Below are 22,497 nucleotides of genomic sequence, written 5' to 3' on the forward strand. Positions count from 1 at the left end.
GCCGGGCGGAAGTGACGCCTCGCCCCGCCTCACCTCCGCCTGGCCCAGCGGCCAATCGGCGGCGCCCTTACTCGGCAGCAAGGCGCGCGGCGGTTGGCGGGCGGCGGGCGGCGAGCGGCATGGCGGCCGCCACCTGGAGCTACCGCGGCGACCCCGAGGCGGAGCAGCCCGCGCTGCTGGGTGAGGGGCGGGGGGGGAGGGGAGGGGAGGGGGAGGGGGAGGGGGATGGGGATGAGGAGGGGGGGGCGGGGGGGGGCGCCCGCCGCGCCCTGACGGCCTCTCCCCGCCGCCCGCAGTGACCTTCGCCAACGGGCAGCTGCGGCGCCCCGCCGCCCTCCGCTTCCGCCTCTACCGCAGCAGCGCCGCCGCCAGCCCGCGCGGGAGGCGCCGCCGCATCGTGGTAAGCCCCGCCCCGCCCCGCCCCGCCCCGCCCCGCCCCGCCCCGCGGCGCTCAGCCCCGTGCCCGGGTAACGCAGCCTCTGCGCCTCAGGTCTCGCAGACGGAGCGGCTGGCGTACGTGGGAAGCAACTTCGGCAGCGGCGCTGTGAGGGGAAGCTCGCTCTGCAGGTACGGCTTCCCGGCGGGGCTGCGGCAGCTGGAAGGGGAGGAATGGCGCGGATGCTGCGTCTCTGGTCGCTCCCCTGAAACCCGTGCCAGAATTTCCCATTGGGGCCGCAGTGTGAATGGGGAGAACTCCGGCAGCTGACTGGGCTGCACCGCACGGGGCTATGGGGAGCATTGGTGGAGTCACAGGGTCACGGACTTTCTAGGTTGGAAGAGACCTCAAGGTCATCGAGTCCAACCTCTGACCTAACGCTAGCAGTCCCCACTAAACCATATCCCTAAGCTCTACATCTAAACGTCTTTTGAAGACTTCCAGGGATGGTGACTCCACCACTTCCCTGGGCAGCCTGTTCCAGTGTCTAACAACCCTTTCAGTGAAGAAGTTCTTCCTAACATCTAACCTAAAACTCCCCTGGCTCAACTTTAGCCCATTCCCCCTCGTCCTGTCACCAGGCACGTGGGAGAACAGGCCAACCCCCACCTCGCTACAGCCTCCCTTGAGGTACCTATAGAGAGCGATAAGGTCGCCCCTGAGCCTCCTCTTCTCCAGGCTGAACAAGCCCAGCTCCCTCAGCCGCTCCTCGTAGGACTTGTTCTCCAGGCCCCTCACCAGCTTCGTCGCCCTTCTCTGGACTCGCTTGAGCACCTCCATGTCCTTCTTGTAGCGAGGGGCCCAAAACTGAACACAGTACTCGAGGTGCGGCCTCACCAGAGCCGAGTCCAGGAGGACGATCACTTCCCTAGCCCTGCTGGTCACGCTGTTCCTGATACAAGCCAGGATGCCGTTGGCCTTCTTGGCCACCTGAGCACACTGCTGGCTCATATTCAGCTGACTATCAACCATCACTCCCAGGTCCTTCACCAGCCTTTACATGTCCTGGGTTAGGAAGGTGACCTTTGTAGCCTTGAGACAGATCCCACTGGCCTCCTAAGAAGTATTTTGTGTATGAGACCTTTCTTATACTCTGCACAAAGATCCTCTTCAATGTGCAGAGTGACAAAATAATTCTGCCTCGTTATACCCAAAGGTATTTCTTTTTTCCTTTGATGCATATTACTGCCCTACTAGCCTACAGAAGTCTGAAATGTACTTGATGTGTGTGTCAGGCTCTTGGTGCGATGCGCTCTGCTCTTTGAATGTGCTCGACTCGTCCTGCACTGGATGCTCTGTTAGCTTCAGGAGTCTCACTACTCTGACTCCTTAAATTATGGGTAGGGTGCAGCAGTGAAGAGCAGAGTTGTAAAAAACAGTAGGAAGAGGAGGTGCTTCCAGACATTAGTGTTCCAGTGCTCATGGTTTCTGAATAATTTCTTTACAATGAACTACTTGCATCCCTGGCAGACAGTACTTCAGAAGATGCTAAGCTTAGTCTATTCTGTCTGAGAACTGAAACTAGACTAGAGAGCTGGCCCTTCGAGTTCAGCAGTCTTAAGATGGCATAGCTGAAACAAGGCTTCAAGGAGCTTTTTCTTCTTGAGTTTGGAGAGAGGAGTTTACTGAATACAGATAATGCTCTATATGTTTTGTGACATGTGCACCAATGTAGCAGTATTTCTATACAGATTTGGCACTCCTACTTCTCAACACTTCACATCACTTGATAGTATTCAGAGAGAGTTTTAACTGTTTAAGTGGTACCTGCCTGTACCGCTGAAAATCCTGAGCTATGGAAACTAACAAGGCAAGCTAACTGAGATTATCATTAGGTCATTAGGTTTGCATATGCCTCAGGATCACCAGACATGCAGGCAACAACTAATTACATTGTTTCTTGATTTCCCTTCTAATTTTTCCACCTTATCCATATAACCTAGTTTGTTTCCTCCCACATCTGCCTCACCTGCATTCATGACAATTTCCTGCAGTGTATCCATTCTCATAGATCTCAGCAGCTGTCAGCCTAAGACTGAATTCACAGCTGCAGATGTTGGTGTGAAAGCAGGAACCACAGCTGAGCAAACAGTCTGGTTTACTCTGAGTGGGAAAAATCAATGACTGCTGCCAGATCCTCAGCCAGCACTTGTTTCACCCATTTTCTAGAGCAGAAGGCACTGCTTATCACAGATTCATAGAACATCCTGAGTTAGAAGGGACCCACAAGGATCATCAAGTCCAACTCCTGGCACCACACAGGTCTACCCAAAAAGTCAGACCACGTGACTAAGAGCACAGTCCAATTGCTTCTTCAACTCCGACAGGCTTGGTGCAGTGACTACTTCCCTGGGGAAGTAGTGACTACTTACCTGCTCCAGTGTACAACCACCCTCTCAGTGACAAATTTCTTTGTGATGTCTAGGCTAAGCCTCTCCTGCCTCAGCTTGACACCATTCTCTAGGGTCCTGTCACTGGTCACTAAGGAGAATAGCTCAGTGCCTGCTTCTCCACTCCCCCTTGCGAGGAAGTTATAGGCTGCGATGAGGTCCCCCCTCAGCCTCCTCTTCTCCAGGCTGAACAGGCCCAGTGCCCTCAGCCTCTCCTCATACGTCTTCCCCTCTAGGCCCTTCACCATCTTCGTCTCCCTCCTCTGGACACTCTCCAACAGTTTAATGTCCTTCTTGTACTGCGGTGGCCAGAACTGCACACAGTGCTCCAGGTGAGGCTGCACCAGTGCAGAGCGGGACAATCACCTCCCTTGACCTACTAGCGATGCCGTGCTTGATGCACCCCAGGACACGATTGGCCCTCCTGGCTGCCAGGGCACACAGCTGGCTCATACTCAACTTGCTGTCAGCCACAACCCCCAGATCCCTCTGTGGGCCTGCTCTGTTAGCAGACAGCCTGCTAGCAGACTTGTAACCAATCCAATGATGACACAGCCAGTACCAAGAAATATCACAGTTCCTGTAGTGGCTCAACCTGTATCCAGGCCAGTGAGTACTGTAACAACACGGCCTGTAATAATCAAGATTCCATTATGGATAAAACATCTGGTATACTGTTTGGTGTGAGACAGAACTCGGGAGTTCCACAGTACCACACTGGGCCACCAGTCCAGCATACATAAAAAAAAATATCATGTGAAGTATTGTTGTCCAGATACGGTAAATAATTTCTTTCTGCGAGTGGCCAAAACAGAATGTTTGAGTACAACACGCAAGATCAATGAATCTGAGAAAGGAAAATTGATCATGTTAGTTAACAACTTCTATTATGGGAAACGTGAAGGTGATACCCAGCAGGCACAACAGGAGCAGAAGACTCGTACAACATTTAAGTGCTTCAACTGTCTGAAAGTTCTTAAAAATAACATAAGGTTTATGAACCCTGTGAAGCATCACTTAGAGCCTGAGAAGCAGAGCTGTGAAATCTGGGAAAGCCACACCACCAGCCAGCACTGCTACCATCAGTTTCCCACCCCATTCCAGCTGCAGTGCCACACTGAAAGTACACACACACCTTACGAAACATCTAATATTTGTAAAAGCCGTGGATTATCCTTTGAAACAGAGCAAGTTCTTTTGCAACATGAAGGACAATCATAAGCCAGGTGAAATGCTGTATGTTTGCCAGGTATACAGCTACAGATCCTCAGATACATTTTCTGATGTAGAAACACATTTCAGGACAGTTCATGAGAATACAAAACGTTTGCTGTGCCCATTTTGCCTCAAAGTAATAAAAATTGGAGCACCATACATGCATCATTATATGAGGCATCAGAAAAAAGGAATATACTGTTGCACTAGTGCAGACTGCAGTTTTTGGCTTGCAAAGAAAAAATGGATCACAAGACTCAGCATCACCAAACATTTAGAAAACCTAAACAGTTAGGATTGCCTCCTGGAACAATGGTTACTATTCGAGCATCTGTTGGATCTCTTCAGTCAGGACCTTCTGTTAGTATAAGTGCATCCACATTTCAGCTATCACCTAAAGCTAAAAATACAACCACTAGAAATCATAGCATTTACTACAAATAAAAGCAAAATGAAAACCGACAACTACATCAAAGAAGCAAAATGCATGGACCAAAAGCAGCAGCAAAAAAAAAGTTATGAATACAGCGCTGCACAATCTAAGGTATTGTTTGGGAGCTCACAAGTGCATTGAGCGTTACTCAGAAATAAAAGGTTTTGCAAGCCACTTTCCTACATATGTCCGTTGTCATTTATGCAGATATGATACTAGCTATAGCAAAGCCTGTGCGAATCACATGATGATTTTTCTCAGTGCCTGTCCAAGTAAAAGATTTCGGTTCTACAAGAAGCATTCAGGAGAGCTATGAGGTGTGACTGTACCATGTCTTAACTGCGATTTTCTGACTGATGGTTCTGGCTTAGATAGCATGGCCACACATGTGAGTGAAAGCCACACTCACACTTGTCAAGTTATTATAGAGGACGTTTCTGTAGATTTGCCAACTGCTGAACAAGTATCCGAGGGAGTTGAAAGTGAGCAGGTGTCCTGTACTGCCTTGGCTCACTAATCTATCATTGTGGAGCTGCAAATTGAACCCAGTCTAGTTTGGGATTATTTTGCAAACAAGAGCATAAGTCTTCAGAGGAAACAAAAGAATGCAATAGAAATCAAACTAAAAAAAGTTGCATCAGTTGAAAAGATTTAAGAAAACTCATCCTTCTCAGGTACAAAAAATGTTCCCAGTTTGGAACTCCATGATAACATCTCCAAGATTTCTTTGCATGAGAAAGGAGCACGTTGTGATTCAGATAGTAACACACAGTTAGTAGACAAAGAACAAAAATATATTCATGCTGAAAGTGAGTTGAAAACTTGCCAAAGTTCAGATGATGGTGTCTCGACTCACCAGACTAAAGTACAAAACTTGGGTGAAACTACAGTTTCAGCAATCAATGCAAAGGAATTAAAACTAACATTGGGTGAAGATGTTAGTTTTGAGCAGTTCCAGAGAAAAAGAAATGAACCTGAATCCGTTAGTTCAGCCATTAGTGAACAAAGCAGTATTCATTTGGAGCCTTTGGTTCTATCAGAGGTGCTAGAGCATGAAGCGATTGAAACTCTTCAGAAAGGTAATGTTGCACCTTCATCAAAGAAAGCTGAACGACCCCTCTGGGCGAACAGACGAGGCTTCTAAAGAAAGTGGAATGGAAAAAAGCAGAATGGAAACAACTGTAAACAAGACAGATGAAAATGAAACAAGCTGAAATTGTGTTCATTTTATTGTTGATTATAAATAATGGTAGGAACACCATGGACCATTCCTGACAAGTGTGCTCATAGTTGCTCATAGGGCTTTTTGAGAGAGATAAAGAGGCACAGCAGGGAAACTTGGCATATGAAGGTAGCATGCACATGTATATACAACTGAATTAACTAAGTTTATGAAAGGTACCACATTTCAATTTGTCTGCCTGTCTCTTCTCTGTGGTATTTCTTAATAAACCAACATTTGAAAGGAGGAATAAATCCTATTTTTTAAATACCAAATAAAGTGATTTGCTAGTCAGGAACATTTTTAAGAATCCTTAAGTGAAACGGTGGAATTTAGTATGATTTCAGTTCTGATGCTGAAGTGGAGCATACTTTTAGCAATGGTTGTAGGTCTATTGATAAATTGGGTAAACAAACTTCTGAATTTGATGTCACATTCCTGTCTGCAAAAGCACGTAAACAAAATTACATAAATCTGTGAATCTCTGTACAGGTGTAATCCTGCCAGACAGTAAGCTTACCTTAATAAACTTTCAGTGAAAGCAGAAATACTATGACAACTTTGTGGGGTTTCCAACATACAGGCTGTGCAGAAATACTGAGCATAATTGTATAAAGTAGGACATACTGCTGAAAGTACTGTAGCTGTTAGGCTTTTATGATTGTTTTACATATTCTTAGTAGTAGACCCATAGGAATGGTCTGATAGTCAAACCAAAGTATGATTTAATGTAAAAATTGTTTTAAGCAGAAGGAAGGAAAACTCTGAACTGGAAATACCAGCTGGCATACATTCTGCCATTTTGCAGCTGCTACTTGCTAACTGCTACAAAAAGGATTGGACAGCATAGGAATGTACAGTTCAGTTTCAGGACTGTTGTAAATTGTTACTTTTTGAGTAAATACTTGCAACAAAATTTTGTCTTTGTGAATACTTTATTGCTTATTGCTCAGTTCTGAGCTATGAGGACTTAGGCTCACAGTGACTTGCAGTAAGCAGAGGAGCATACACAGGGAACACAAGTTTTACAAGCAATGTGAAACCAATACTAGAAATACTGCAAACCTACCATACTAGAAAAGACAGGAGAAAGTAGTAACTAGCACTCAGGCACATACAATTGATCTGTGCATTGTGAAGCTAAGTCAGTTGATTTAAGATGTATACATTTACCTAGAGCAACAAGTCATTTATATACATATATATACACCTCTGTGCATGTATAGAAAACATGTATGTCTATAAATGTATTACCTCAAGGTAACTTTTTTGTTTTTTTGAGTGAAACTCTGAATTTTCTTAGAAAATTGGTATTTGCAATGCAAAAGAACTGGCAGGAGATGTGTAATGCATGTAACTCTGCCCCATGTCATGTTAAAACATCACTTGCACTGCGCTGTCTCTTGCTAATAATTTGCCCCTGTTCTCCCCAGGTATTTTGTTGGTGTGTTAAACAAGGACTCGGGGCAAATGGAAGTCTACAATGCTGAAATATTCAACATGCAGCCCTTGCTGTCAGGTAGGAAGATACTGTATTTAGCCCTAGCACCATAGTCACAGTGACCTAGAAACAGGTATACATTCAGCTATCGATTGCTTTGTTACTGACAGCATTGCATTCTGTTTTCTCCTCATCTACCCTTTTTTACTTGTTTCTGCCATATCCCCTCAGCATGGAGGAAGGAGGATACATTACACACTCCCTCTAAGGCACAGCATGGCATGATAAACAGAGGGAGAAGGAAGATCATAGCTGAAATTTAGGACGGGGCTTAAGCAGGGAGCAGTAGGGGTGGGAGGGATGGACTGCCAGAGCTGGGAGCCAAGTTATCACTGCTCAGAACAAATGCAGCCTTGTCTATGTAGGCCCTGCTGAGAGAAGCCTGGAAATGGCCAGGTCAAGGGACTGAATCACTGAAAAAGAAAACAGCTTTTCTTCAGCAGAACACATTTTTATTACTGAAGCCAGGAGGATAACCTGGCCGAAGAATATGGTCTTCAGGGATATATTTTCTGTGCAACAGGACATGACTCTTGCTTCCATCTATGCATCATGCTCATAGACTTTGTAGCAAAAATTGGGCTGCCTTTCCCTCTTTGATCCAGGTCCATACTCATTCACTGTGTTCTTTAATTGACAAAGTCCCATAGAATTCTTAGGCTAGTCTTTTACTGATGGCTTAGAGCTTAAGGAGTGCCAAACACGCGTGCTTTCCCAGCTGCTGCAAGCCAAGCCTACTAATTTTTGTTCTTTTATAGATAATGTAATACCTGATGACACAAAGGATTACCAGAATAAATCCTTCAGGGAGAAGGTAAGGTTGAAACCCCATACCACATTCTGCTACAGTTATCCAGCTGACAGTGACAGATACTTGTCTGAGACTGAGATGCTTCGTTTACTGCAGTGTAAATGTGCGGGTTCAGCCCTCTTTCTCTGCACTCAAGGTCTGAGACAGCACATTACTAGTGCCTAGCGTTAGCAGCATTTTGATAATTATTTCAGTCTTGATTACAGTTCCAGGTACTTCCTACCCTCCTCTCCTCTGTTGCAGTGCTTGTTATGTGGTTGGGTTGTTCCAGTGATATGTTTGAAATTTTCTTGAAAAATGTAGGATAAACGGTGGTTAGCTGGGTTTTCCTCTTGGATGCAAAGCGTCCTGAGTTCAGCAGTGTGTAGTCCTTTGTGTTTTTCTCATGCACAGGTGGATTTGTGCATTGAGGCCTTTGGCACCAGCAAGCAGAAGCGAGCGCTGAATTCTCGACGAATGAACGCAGTGGGCAACGATGTTCTTAACACAGCTGTGACAAAAGCAGCAGCAAATGTTATAGATGCAAAAGGAGTAACAGGTAAGAATGTTGTGTGAGGTGTCACTGAAGAAAATTAGATGCGCTTTTCTGTCTGTTTGTTGCCAAGTATGGCAGGAAGAAGAAAGGGTTTTTCTTGTAGAAAGCAATGAAGCTGTTGGTTTAACATCTGAAATTGGCACGTGCTGAGGAAATCACAGGTCATTCTGGTAGAAAAGGAACTGCTTCGTTCTGATCCTGCTAGGCTTAGTGTGGGAGTTGCCTGGGTAAGGGAAGGTCCATGTGTCATCAGTGTCCATTTCTGCCCATATTTTGTCAGTGTTCTGGAAGTCCACTTAGAGGCATAAAGGCAGTAAAATCACCTGGCTTGAAAAGAGATGCTTGATGTTCATTAAGGTGAGCTGTACTCTGGCTTCACAGTGGCGTGTGTGTGGAAAATGGTCTATGCCTTATTCTGGGTCCCAGCACCATCATGTGCTATCCCAAGTGCTGTCTTGAGTCAGTCTGATAGACTTGGTCCTCTGCTATGGAGAAGCTGACAGGAAAAAGTACCTGCCATGGTCTTAGTTATTGCCACTACTGTAGGAAAAATTCTCCCAAGTATCACACTGAGCTCATGTTTCAAGGACAGCTGATACCCCCTTCTATTGGTGCTGGTGAGGCTGCATCTCTGTCGCCTTGTGCAGCCTGTGCCAGAGAGACTACTAAAACTGGTCAGCTCTCATTGACATGAAAGCTCTCAGTTCTTGTGTTATATGCACTGTACTCTGTGTGTTGTGCTGGGCCAGATGGTGTCCGATGGAACCCAGGGTGTCAAAACAATGTTCTCCTGCTCATGCTAGAAGCAAGAGGTGTAGCAGCAGCAGCCAGTTTTGCCTAGTCCGGAGCAGCATTTCTGAATCTAAAGTAGCAGAGTAGAAAGTTCTTACAGAAGTGATGACACCAGGCTAAAAGGCAGCATGCTGAGTACATTACAGGCAAATTAGAAACTCTCAGCCTCTCTGAGCCTCCTAGAATGCCTTCTGTACCCACACATGGCACTAACCAAACCAAATGAGAAAGAGCAGTGACCTTTCCTTGTCACTGTTCCCAGTGAGATAAGTCTTTAAAACTCCATTTCAGCTTCTGTTTCCCACTTAAACTAAACTTGTGTTGACCCAACCCTCCCCTCCTCCCCCCGAATTGACTTGAATTTCAATAAAGTATTTGGGTGTGGTCATATTCTTTCAGTTTTTGTCTGCATGGTCTAAATGCCATTTTGTTTCCTACTTCTCTCCTAAGCTTTGATCCAAGATGTGGCCCAAGACGATGTACAGAACATGTCCGTATTTTTGCCTCCCTGTCATGAAGATGCCGACAAACCGGAACATGTTTACAAGTTTGAAGACAGTATCTTTTTCAGTAGCAGAGTGTGGTTTCTGATTTCTGTATGCTTGATGCCAGTACTCTGGCATGTGGGAGAGAGTGCAGTCAGGCACGTGGCAGCACTGAGCTGAACCTTCATAGAATTGTAGAATGCTTTGGGTTGGAAGGGACCTTAAAGACCATCTAATTCCACCTCCCCTGCTATGGGCAGGGACACCTTCCCCTAGACCAGGTTGGCCAAGGCCCCATCCAACCTGGCCTTGAGCACTTCCAGGGATGGGGCATCTAAACTTCTCTGGGAAACCTGTTCCAGTGTGTCGCCCCCCTCAGAGTAGAGAAGTCCTTCCTTATATCTAACCTAAATCTACTGTCTTTGAGTTCAAAGCCGTTATTCTCCCTGAGAAAGAGTCCCTCCCCAGCCTTCCTGTAGGCCCCCTTTAGGTATTGGAAAGTTGTTAAAAGGTCTCCCTGTGGAGCCTTCTCTTCTCCAGGCTGAACAATCCCAACTCCCTCAGCTTGTCTTCATAGGAGAGGTGCAAGCACACTTTGCTGGCTCATGGTGAGATTCTCATCCACCAGCACCCCCAGGTCCTTCTCCGCAGAGCTGCTCTCAATCCATTCTCTGCCCGGCTTGTATTTATGCTTGGGATTGTCCCAGCTCAGATGCAGGACCTTGCACATGGCCTTGTTGAACCTCATGAGGTTTGCACAGGCCCACCTCTCAGGCCTGTCCAGGTCCGTCTGGATGGAATCCCTTTCCTCCAACGTGTTGGCCACACCTCACAGCTTGTAGTCATCAGCAGACCTGGTGAGGATGCATTCAGTCCCTCTGTCCATGTCACCAGCAAAGGTGTTAGATTGTGCCGGTCCCAATACTGATCTCTGACAAACACCACTTATTGCTGATCTCTGCCTGGACATTGAGCTGTAGACTGCAACTCTTTGAGTGCAACCATCCAGCCAATTCCTTACCTGCTGAGTGGGCCATCTGTCAAATCCGTGTCTCTCCAATTCAGAGACAAGGATGTTGTGCAGGACAGTGTCAAATGCTTCGCATAAGTCCAGGTAGATTATGTCAGTTGCTCTTCCCCTGCCCACCAATGCTTTAATCCTGTTGTAGAAGGCCACCAGATTTGTCAGGCATGTTCTGCCCTTAGTGAGGCCATGTCGGATGTCACCAATCACCTCCTTATTTTCCGTATTCCTTAGAATAGTTTCCAGGAGGATCTCCTCCATGATCTTGCTTGGTCCAGAGGTGAGTCTGACTGGCCTGTAGTTCCACGGGTCTTCCTTTTTCCCTTTTTACAAATGGGGGTTATGCTTCCCCTCTTCCAGTTGGTGAGAACTTCGCCGGATTGCCACGACTTCTCAAATACGAGGGACAGTGCCTTAGCAACTGCATCCACCAGTTCCCTGAGGACCCGCAGATGCGTCTCCTCAGGTCCCGTGGACTTGTGCACCTTCAGGTTTCTTAGCTGGTCTCAGACCTGATCTTCTCCTACAGTGGGCAGTTCTTCATTCTCCCAGTCCCTGACTTAGCCTTCTGAGACTTGAACTGTGTGGCTGGAGCTCTTGCCACTGAAGACTGAGGCAAAAAAGTCATTGCGTACCTCAACTTTCTTCATATACCAGATAATCAGGTTTCTCGTTTCCTCCTGGAGAGGGCCCACGATTTCCACAGTCTTCGTTTCATCACTGACATACCTATAGAAGCCTTTCCTGTTGCCCTTGATGTCCATGGCCAAATTCAATTCTAACAGGGCTTTGGCTTTTCCCACCTTATCCCTGTCTGCTCGCACAGTGTGTCTGTATCCTTCCCAGGCTACTGGCCTTGCTTCCACCCACTGTAGGTCTCCTTTTTCTGCTTGAGTTTGGCCAGGAGCTACTTGTTCGTCCATGCAGGCCTCCTGGTGTTTCTGCCCAACTTCCTCTTTGTTGGGATTCATCGCTACTGACTTTGGAGGAGGTGGATATCCTTGAATATCAAACATCTTTCTAGGGCGTTGTCCCACGTTACTCTACCAGGCAGATCCCAGAAGAGGGCAGAGTCTGCTCTCCCAGCGTCCAGGATAGCAAGCTTGCTGTGCTCCGAACTTGCTGCCCTCCGAATGCACAACCACACCATTTCGTGGTCACAGTGGTCAAGGCTGCCCTTGCGCTTCACGTTTCCCACCAGCCCTTCTTGTTGGTAAGAATGAGGTCTGGCATAGCGCCTCTCCACATTGGCTCCTCTACCGCATGGAGAAGGAAGTTGTCATCAGTGCATTCCAGGAACCTCCTGGATTGCCTCTGCCCTGTTCTGCTGTCCCTCCAACAGTTACCAGGGTGGTTGAAGTCCCCCATGAGGACCAGGGCTTGTAAACGTGAGTCTGTTTCTGTCTGTCTATAGAGAGCCTCATTCTGCTTGGTCTTCCTGATTAGGTGGTCTGTAGCAGACCCCTGTTATAATGTTCCCTGTCCCTGACATCTCTGTGATGCTGACCCAGCTCCAGGCACTCCAGCTGCTCACTGACATAGAGGGTGATGGCCCCTCCCGTACCTGTCCTTCCTTCCTAACGCTCCAGTCATTGGAGGCATCCCACCACGTCTCCATAATGCCGGTGCCAAAGCCCTGCAGCTGTGCATACATCTCTAACTCTTGTTTATTCCACATGCTACCTGTGTTAGCATAGAGACATTTGGTTTGGGCCCCCAATGAAGCTGACTTACAGGCTGCGGTGGGTGCACTTCCTTTGCGCTGCTCTTCGGGTGCTCTCTTGCTGACCTGTGACCCTTCTCCAGGCTGTGGGCATCAAACAAAAAGCTGAGAGAGCAGGGGCATACTGCATTGACACTTAGGGCCTGCGAGTTTGCTATCTTTCCTCCTTCCTACAAATAGAAGGATGCCATGCCCCTCCCTGCTGGAAGTACTTCAGCTAAGAGTAGTAATGAGGTTAGAAACGTAGGAGAAATGATTTGTGGTTGAGCCACAGCCCTTTAGAGACTTATTGGTCAACTTCCAAGTCTTGCTGTTACATCCTGCTTATTTATAATTTCATTCCCCACTTTCCTTCCCCACATATTCCTATGGCAAGAGTGAAGAGAGTACATCTTATTATGGGCTGCTCTTACCAGAAAGGAGAGAAGGTATTCATGTTCTTTACTTTAGAATTTCTTTAAAATCCTTCCAGTTCTATCCCCAGCAGAGTTTGAAGCGTTGAAGGGTCCAGCAGCAGCCTTTATTAACATCACTCCAGAAGAAGTCACCAAGAAAACAGAAGAGAAAAGGTAATACTGCTGCAAGCAGCCTTTTAATAGTTAGGGATGGCCTTGAGAAACTGCAGTTCTGAGGTGCAGGATGGCAGCTGCTACCACCTTCCCAGTATGGGACCAGCTCCCCCATATGGGTATTGATTGGCTGATCTTTCCAGTCCAGAGGGAAGACATTTGACCCAAACAAGCAGCTCCATGCCTTTGTGGAGTATGGAGGGAGCTGTACGGGAGAGGAGGTGGTGTGCACTGCAGTGTGACTGCCCTTTTGGGAACTGATTACAGAAGAAGAGAGGGGATAAATCCAAAGTGGGAACCGGAGGCAAGTTTGTACAAAAAGGACCATGGAGCTGTGCAGAGAATGGTACACCTGTGGCCAGACACTGTCCCCAGCAAGTCATTACTGTCTTGGTGTGGAAGTTGCTGTGGCTTGGCAAATTGACACAGAAGTACACTTTGTGTGTTAGGTCCTGTTACTGGGCAACACACAAAGTAAGCAAACAAACTCCCTATGCTTCCCATCTGCCCATGCCTAAGTAGAAGTGTCTGTGCCCCATAGTGAGCCTGCAGATCCTACAATACAGGGGCCTGCACAGTGGCTGCACACTGAAAAGGCCTGGCTGAATGTTGTGGGCACAGAAAATGTACTCAAAGAGCAGCCTTGTGAACTTCTGGTTGTCCGTGTTCTGGGAAACCTGTTCCAGTGAGTCACCTAAAAACCTAAAACAGCTGTGCATTGCAGTCAAGGGTTTGCTGTGTCCTGTTCGGGTAAGTAAGATAGTCCCTGGTTCTTTGGTCCTCATTCTCTCTCTCTTTCCTCTTCAGCCATTGCTCCTTTGTCTTAGAGGAGCTGAAGTTCCTCCCTGTTGATGAGAAGAGCAGGGATCACAAAGCCCGATGCCTGTGGTTCCTGGACATCCTTATTAAGTTCAGCTTCCTGAAAGTCATCAAGAAGAAGCGTAAGACAGTTTTCAGCTCTTCACCTTTTCAGCTACATGCTGGAACCTGGTTTGCAATGAGTACAATAGAAAACAGTACTGCTGCCCAGAGTTAGCTGTTCAATAAGCAGCCACTTGCAGCAGTTCTAGTTCAACCTATGTCATGGTGAGGTTGAGGATCTGCATGTTGTTGTCGGGTATTAGGTCTGCATCTGCTGGAAGATGGATGTCTAATCCTTTTCAGTCCCTTTCTAACAGTCACACATCAGAGTGGCACCATGAGATCCTCTTTGTAGGAGATAAGGTTGCTTAGAGTGGAATTTGAGATTTGTTTTTGTTTATTGATACGTTATGGTTTCTGTAGTTCAGACATGTTTTATGTTTTCAAGCTTTACTTTGGGAGTAGGGAAGTTGGAAACTGTCAGCTCTCTCATCTAGCTTCTACATTCCAGATGCAAGAGGTGTACAGTACACAATACATACTTTATATGTCTCTCTGTTCTCTTCAGTATCAGGGTTTTCATTATCCCTTACTTCACAGCTCACTGTGTGAATCCCAGTAAAATGGCAGGAACTGCTTTTTTCAAAAACACCATACAAAATATTTTGGTTGAGATTTTCAGGTCTTGGTATATTTCACAGAACTCTAGTATGTGATTCTCATTCTCAGTCCTGAAAACTCCAATGGTAGCATTTTTTAGGTAGGGCAATGATGTGTGAGGAAAGGGTAGGCCTGTCTGTGGAGATCTTCCTGCATAGCTGGAGACAAAGGAGTCATCCTGTAGGAGTTAGTTGAGGAGGCTTGAAATGGATGTTGAAAATGACTAGTTTGGTGCTAATAGGACTTTGTTAATGTGGTTTTAGTTTTAATCATCTATCTGACAGGACTATCTGTAAAGAGACAGGAATCTATTAAAAGAAAGGTTTGTGTAGTTGCACGTGTACATGTTTATTTTAATCTGTCTCGTATTGAGGTGGGACATCCCATTTGCAGTAAACAACAAAAGTTGTTAGGAGCCCCTCTCTTACCTGAAAATTGATTAGACCCAGAAATCAAGCGTGCAGGTTCTTTTTAGTTTGTCTGCATTCCTGGGTAGAGGTCATGAATGCTGTAGTCAGGAACATACTATTATGATGGTTGATGGACATTATGAGGAAGAGTACGTGCCTCTTATTTCACTGCAAAAGCTCTTTCTATCCTAGATCCGATGGGTCCTGAATGTCCACACATTATTAGCAGGAAACTCATGAAGAACTTCACCTCACTGACCTACAACAATGGCAGGTAAGGAACTTTGTTTGCTTTGATATTCTCGAGGTTGAGATATAGCAGAATCAAGCTTGGAGGGCCATAGTGTCATTATTGGGAAATATACCAAAATAGAAGACAGCAGAAGCTTCTTGAGTAGCACCCTGGACTGTGTATTCACTGTTTTATGACTGACAGTCCGTGGACAGTGCAAGTCTAAAATGTGACTGGGAGAGGCAGAGTCATGTGTGCAAAAGCCTGTGCCTGTGAATTTAGCTAGCCTGACCAAATGGCATGCCTGTCTGTTTCTGGAGTTTGCTCCCTGATTGCAGGATAGGAGAACATATGCTTGTGTTGCAGCTCACTCAGCTGCATGGAGGAAATGGGTAGCTGTCTACACATACATTTTTTACTGTAAACCAAGGCAGCCGACAGGTAGCTGTGCCAGCTCTTCCACCACCTCAGAGTAGGGTTGGGACAGAGGCAGAGCAGTAAATAATGGTGCTTCTTTTACCCTCGCATAGCTTAAATAACATAAAAGGGATGCTTTTGCATGAAGTAGACCCAACTTATTTGAATTCTCCAGACCTAGGCAGACCAAACCACGTACAGATTTGTGCTGCTTAACCCCTGGGCTGAGACCAGTGCGGGTTGATGTACAGAAACTCATGCCATTGCACATGTATGCTTACAGGACAAAGAGTTCTGCTTAAGTTTTGCCCAAGCATTACCCAGCCAGCAGTGGCAAAGCTGGTTGCAGTAAGATGGGTTCTCGCTCTGCCATGGAGGTCAGACAAGTCATCACCTCGTGACAGGAGTAGACTAGGGGCTGGGAAGCTCATCCTTTCCAGCAGTATCAGAGACACTTGCTCAGGCAGCTGTTGGAGGATGCCTTTGACCAGATGGCCATTGGTTGCTACCTTATGATGGATGCCTTTTATAACTAAGCAGTGATAAATCTGGATAAATGTTTTCAGTCGTCCTGTTGAGAGGAAGCACCAAAATACTGGCAAGGGTGAATAGTATTCTAAATCTTGCCACAGTGCCTTTCCTGCAGTTGAGGAGTCAACAGGCTCTGCATGGAAGAGGCGTAACTGCTGTTGCTCAGCCATCATGCAGCTGCACTGTTGCAGTCAGACTGAAATTAACAGAGATTCTGGGTCCAAATGGGCGAGCATTTGTCTATGAGGACTCAAACTATTGGTGAGCAATCAAAATAAATGCTTCTAAATTTGCTCTGTGTGGACTGTCTATTTAAGTAGCCATTGGTAGTTATACTGAATACCCTCAGAGCAGCTTCTCTTTGCTTTCCTCTTTCAAGGAATCAGAGTGCCAGAGAGACAGAAGTGTCATTAGTGGGTGATTTTGTCAGGGCCATAAAGCAATAAACAACTCCAGAGGCCTTTGCTTTTGAACAGAAACATAAGCAGCTAGTGAGAAGCACAAAGAAGTCTGAGGTCCCCATGAACAGGGATATTTCTTGCTTAAAGCTCTTTTTTCATGTCTAGGAAAAGTCTGCCATCGCTAACAGAGGCTCCAGTTCTCTCTGTACCTCATGGGGGTTGTGTTTTGGGTTCACTAACACTCCATATTTCATGTGTTCTCCCTCTTGCCCTTCAGTGTCCAGAATTTAATCTCTGCATCAATGAAGACTAAAATCGCAGCATACGTCATCGCGTTGGCTCTGCACATTAACAAATTCCAAATAGACCTCACCATCCTGCAGAATGACATGAAGCTCCATGAAAGCAAGTGAGTCATCATGTTTGTTCATACCTGCTGAGATGCCCGCGGTCCTCATACAAACAGTCCCCCAGGGAAGAGAGCTCTGGAGCCTCTCTCGCACCAAAGTGTTACACAGTGTTACCTGCTGTGAGAACCTTTTGTTATAATTGGACTCTGAGTGTGTTGAAGCTTTCTTTTCAAGCCCTACTGCTTGTAAACGAGGGTGGTTACACATCTCAAGCTTTGTGATGGTGCCTATTGCAATGCACCCTCAGGTGCATTACGAGGATATTCATCTACATTGCAGGCAGGGAAACTGAGGAGGGCAGCACCCAAACAGCCAACTGGGGCAGATTCCAGCAGAAAAGCTACCCAAATGCTTCCCAGCCCCATTTCTTCCCTGACAAGTCTCATCACTCTTCACTTTCCTGTCCCTGATACGCCTTCTTTCTGCAGAGTTCTGGTCCCTGCTAGGTACCAGTCTGAGTGCAAGCTCAGCTTTGTAGCAGACTGCAACAGGAAAACTTGAAACAGGTTTTTGTCTCACAGTCAGATAGTAAGTTGGTGGTAACATGGAGTAATCCCATGCTCCTGGGAGAACTGGGGAGAGGTTGGCCATAGTATTTGAAATAAGGATTTGCCACAGAATGACAGACTGAATGAGGTTGGCAGCGACCTTTGGAGGTCATATGGCCCTATTTTCCTGCTCAAGCAGGGCTACCTAGAGGCAGTTGTCCAGGACCACGTCCAGACAGCTTTTGAAGATCTTTCCAACCGGAGAGACTCCGTAGCCTCTCTGAGCAACATATTTCAGTGCTGTCACCCACACAGTGAAGAAGTGCTTCCTACGGTTGAAGGGGAACTTCTTGTACTCCAGTTTGCATCCATTTCCTCTTGTCCTGGCACTGAGCACTACTGTGAAGAGCCTGGCTCCATTTTCTTTACAACCTCCCTTCAGCTGTTTACAGACATTGATGAGATCCCCCTGAGCTTCCTCTTCCCCACGCTGAACCATTCCAGCTCTCTCAGCCTTTCCTCGCAGAAGTGCTCTGGTCGCTTCACCATCTTTGTGGCCCTTTGTTGGACCACATTTGTATGTCCGTGTCTCCCTTGGGGAGAGGGGACAGAACTGGACACGGTACTCCAGGTGCAGCCTCACCTGCACTGAGTAGAGGGTAAGGACAACATCTCTTGACGTGCTAGCAACAGTTTGCCTAATGCAGCTCGGAATACTGTTAGCCTTTTGCAGTGACAGCACGTTCCTAACTAATGCTCAGCACGGTATCCACCAGGATTCCTAGGCCTCCAAACGCTGCAAAGCTGCTTTCCAGCTGGGTGATCCCTGGCATGTCCTGATGCCTGGGATTGTTCCCCCCCAGGTGCAGGACTTTGCACTTTCCTTGTTGAACTTCATGAGATTCTGGTCAGCCCACTTCTCCAGCTTGTCAAAGTCAGTCTAGATTGCAGCACGTTCCTCTGCTGTATCTGCCACTCCTCCCAGTGCCAAGCCAAGGGTAGAGGTTATGAGTGGGTAGAAACAAGCTTGCAGAATAAGCAACTGGGCAAACAATGCTTGCTGTGTTAGATTTTTTTTGGAAAGTTGCTCCCTAGACTTTAATTTTCTGTAGAAACATAATTATTCCCCTGCCAAGTGGTGTATCTGCTGTTAGCTGCAAGGCATGCTTATGCCAGCAGGTGTCAGCCAGAGCCTCCTCCGGCTCCTCTGTCTCCGAGAATTCTTTCATTACAGTTTGCACTGTAGTATCTCTCTGGTCCCTGAAGAATAAATCAGGAACCGATCAGAACTAATCAGCCAGTCTGCTGAGCTTTCTGGGAAATTGCCCAACAAGCAGACATCAGCTCAACAAGCAGCTTGTTAATACTGTCTGGGAATGGGTCAGGTGGCCCTGTTAGTAGCTGTTCAGCATCTCTGTCCCACCCCATCCTGTTCTGTGAGTCATGGTGACTCTTAAGCACATTTACTGCCTAGCTCAACCGTACTGGTCTTTTCTATCAGGATTCTTTAGAGGCGATGCTGCTGTAGAGGAGCTGCAAATGGTCAAAAGCCCTTCCCTACAACAGAGAAAGTCATTGTAGAGTATCCTGGGCCTTCTTGTTGAGGGACATAATCTCAAGATCCTAGGAAAACTGAAAGTTACCAGAGCCCTTAGCCCCATCTGGGTTTTGCAAACTGTATAGTCAGACCTGATGCAGCAACTTCTGATTTTTTCTGCAATTTTGCTCTTTGCTCTTAGATAACTAATACCTATTTTAACTGGGCTGGCTGGTGCTGGTTACCATTTTTTTTATTTTTTTTTTGTAATCTGTTTTAAAACAAGTTAGTTGGTTGTTTTTGTTTTTTTAATTTCAGGTTTTCCAAGGTTTTGATCTTAAACACTGTACTGGAGCTGGGAGCACAGGTTATAGGATGCTAGTGACAAAAATGTGGGGGAGGCAATCACTTGTTGGAAAAACAGAGATGAGGCACATGTCCCTGTGACACTTCACTTAGCCACAGGATGATTCTTGCTTGGAGTGGGAGGTTTGGTTGAAGAACACCTGACATCTCTCCCCATCTGAATCTGTTTGTATTTCAAAGCCATAAAGTCATCTGGGAGGGTGCTGGGGCTTGTGTGTTCTCAGGGCACCAGCAAAGGCCAGATAACTTACTTCCTTGCTAGATTCCTCTCAGACAAACTTTGTTTGTTGACAAACCTCCAGGTATGTTCTGGCTTGTGACTTCTTGCCCAAACCCATCACACTACAGATCTCAGCCAAGACCCTTCCTTCACATGTAGGGGTGCTGAATTTCAGCAATTGAAGGGAGATGCTCTCACTGTATTAGATTCCCTCCATTGTGCTACGTATGAAAGATGAGTCCATTGGGAATCTAATATGGGCTGCCTGCAGCAGCAGCTGTAACATCTCTTCACAGAAAAATGGAGAGCTGCATTATTTTTTCCGAGTCAGCTGGCCATTGGGTGCTCTCTCTCATGCTTATGCTCTCTGAGGTTGTTGTGCAGTTTGGTAGCATTTCAGCCTCCCCAGCAAAGCTCTGCCTCATAATCTTGAAATACTTCCAGCTTCTAGATAGATGATCTTTCAAGGTCCCTTCCAATTCCTAACATTCTGTGATTCTGTCCCCACGGTGGCACTGAGACGCAGAGCAGACATCCTGCTTGTGGCTTCCCTCCATGAGGTGGATGGCTGCTCGTATTTTGTATGGTGTCTGTCCCAGAAGATCTGTCTGCCCCACTGACATAGTGTTTCTCTGGTGTTTTCCAGGATAATGGACATTGCAAAGGCCATGCGGTTGAAGATCTCCAAGGCAAAAGGGCTGCCGGGACTTGAGAATGATCAGAACCACAAGCTTGGCACACTGTCTCTCCCCTTGCCTGCGCTAAAGACATCAGGGAACCAAAGGAAGCGCAAGAAGATGAACTAAAACATCTGAGTGGTCTGAGCAGGTGTGAAAAAGTTCCCCTCAGAACAGTCACCCTGCACGTACAGAGTCACGGGAATGCTTTTCTCCATTGTGTTTGTTTGTCCAGCATTACTACACTGACGTCACAGTGTTGGGCTGGAACCAGTGTTCGTTAAACTGCTGATCTCTTCTATTAAAAAAAAAAAAAAAAAAAGCTCTAATAAACCCTTTGTCTTTCTTCCTGTCTTTATGAGAGAAAAGGATGTAGGATGTGCCAGAGCAAGGGGATACTGGTTGAAACTGCAAGTGCTCCACTGACTGCTTACTTCTGGCAACATAATGGTCAGCTCATGGCCAGTTTTACGTTTTTGACACAAATGCAGTGTAGAGGGTACAGAAAGAGAGGGGGAGAAAAAGCTAAGTTTTATATATGCACAATTTCAGCTCCAAGTGTTTCTCCAGAAGTTTCAGTGTAATTCTGTCTTCACAAAGTGTGAACAGACAAATACTGAACAGACATAGCATTTCTGCCACTTACACTAACCTAGCTGAAACAAGTCTTTTTTTTTCCTTTTTTTTTTTTTTTTTTTTTTTTTTAATTTCTCATTAGGGTCTGGTCTTGCGCGTATCAGAGCCAGCAGGTCTTACTTGGACTGGGTATGAAGCACTATTCGGAGATAATTAGTTTATACTCTTTACCTAGTTCTGGCTCATTACTGCTAAGTTTCAGATGGTTGATATGTGGCATGAGAAGGGGGGCAGACATGGCTCATTGTGACAACACCATGGATTCTTGGACCGAAAATTGATAGCTTCTGAATGCTACGGTAAGCAGAGAAGTACAAAGAGATGGTTGCCTGACCAAGCAGGCAAGAGCTTTTCCACAGTTTGTAGCCACTCACAGCAGAGACGAGGATGTTAATAGCTTCTCTTGACATCACTGTTGTGTCTGCAGAGCCAGCTCTGATAGTGTCTCAGAGCAGCATCCCTGGTTCTGGGAAACTGTGTTGATTTAGTCCAAAGAGGAGAATGACTCATCCACAATCTGTCTCGCTATTAGCCGCTGCAATTTGGAAAGCAGTTGTTCTCCGCAGTAGCAGAGTTCTTCACTACTGAAAGTGATGAGGTTAGTATGGCTGCTGGGGAAAGGGACAATGAGATCTTATTTTTGGGCCAGAGCAGGACAGTCCTGCCAAAGGGGCTCTGTCAGATGAGAATCACACAAAGTATAGGTAACCTAAAGGGACTTAATGACCCCAGTCAAGCACTCATCTCTCTATGCATCATGGACAGGGAAGTGTGTGTTAATAGGATTGAATCCTGTCAGAAAACGGGAGGATGAATGGAGTACTGGAAAAATGGAAGACGAATAGGAGAGGAACCCAGTAACTATGGAGAAAGATGCTCTAGTAGGAAGGAAGAGGTGTTTTCTATCTGCTCAATGTCAAGGGTCGCCTTATTTGAGAGTATACCCTCGACATTAGAGAGTGCACGGGAGCGACCAGAGAGGTTGGGAGAAAGCTTGTGCTCTTCTCTCCAGAACTACTGTGTAGGTTACCTGTGGGAGACTGCACAGCATGGCAGTGGCTGGCTGGGTGACTGACCTGTGCCAGAGCAGGCAGAACTGGCAGGCAAGAAAGCTGTGGCCCTCCTTGGAGTGCTGTAGGAGAAATGCTGTGAGCCCGTGCTGTAGGCACACCACACTTGGCCCAGCAGCCATCATAGTCCTCTGAGCTTGTCTCCTCACCTGTGGTGAAGCATTCCTGTTGAAAGTCAGCACGGAAAACAGACTGGGAAGTGGTGAAGGAAGGTTCCCATAGGCCTGTGATTTCTTGGGAAGATGGGAACTGTGCCCTCAGCTAGCTGCTGCGTGGGTCATTTGGGGGCTGCTACTCTGCTTGTGACAATGAGCTATTGAATTAGGGTTGCACAAGAACAGCAGCACCCCACACTGCTTACATTGTTCTCTATAGCCTATCAGCTTAACAAAAGAACAAAAAAACATCTTATGTTTAATGAATGCATGCTGAATTCTCCCCCCAA

At 46.5% G+C, this 22,497-nt stretch overlaps 2 protein-coding genes across 2 annotated transcripts; both read left to right on the top strand.

The window, feature by feature from the left end:
- Positions 1 to 47: 47 nt before the first annotated feature.
- Positions 48 to 20,650, top strand: POLR1E (RNA polymerase I subunit E). The gene is made up of 12 exons (XM_084305474.1): positions 48 to 180; positions 297 to 400; positions 491 to 567; positions 7,130 to 7,215; positions 7,956 to 8,011; positions 8,402 to 8,546; positions 9,786 to 9,893; positions 13,040 to 13,136; positions 13,944 to 14,077; positions 15,260 to 15,341; positions 16,926 to 17,057; positions 20,316 to 20,650. The coding sequence occupies exons 1-12, from the start codon at positions 120 to 122 to the stop codon at positions 20,473 to 20,475; spliced, it is 1,242 nt and encodes a 413-aa protein (XP_084161600.1). The 5' UTR covers positions 48 to 119; the 3' UTR covers positions 20,476 to 20,650.
- LOC311221242 (zinc finger protein 280D-like) lies at positions 3,373 to 4,529 on the top strand (the record flags this gene model as incomplete). The annotated part of the gene is given in 4 exon segments (XM_084305108.1): positions 3,373 to 3,431; positions 3,519 to 4,031; positions 4,033 to 4,247; positions 4,250 to 4,529. Coding segments are annotated over 4 exon segments (1,023 nt in total). The 3' UTR covers positions 4,486 to 4,529.
- Positions 20,651 to 22,497: the final 1,847 nt, after the last annotated feature.

Source organism: Netta rufina, assembly GCF_964035555.1.
Source record: "Netta rufina genome assembly, chromosome: Z".
NCBI classification, from domain to species: domain Eukaryota; kingdom Metazoa; phylum Chordata; class Aves; order Anseriformes; family Anatidae; genus Netta; species Netta rufina.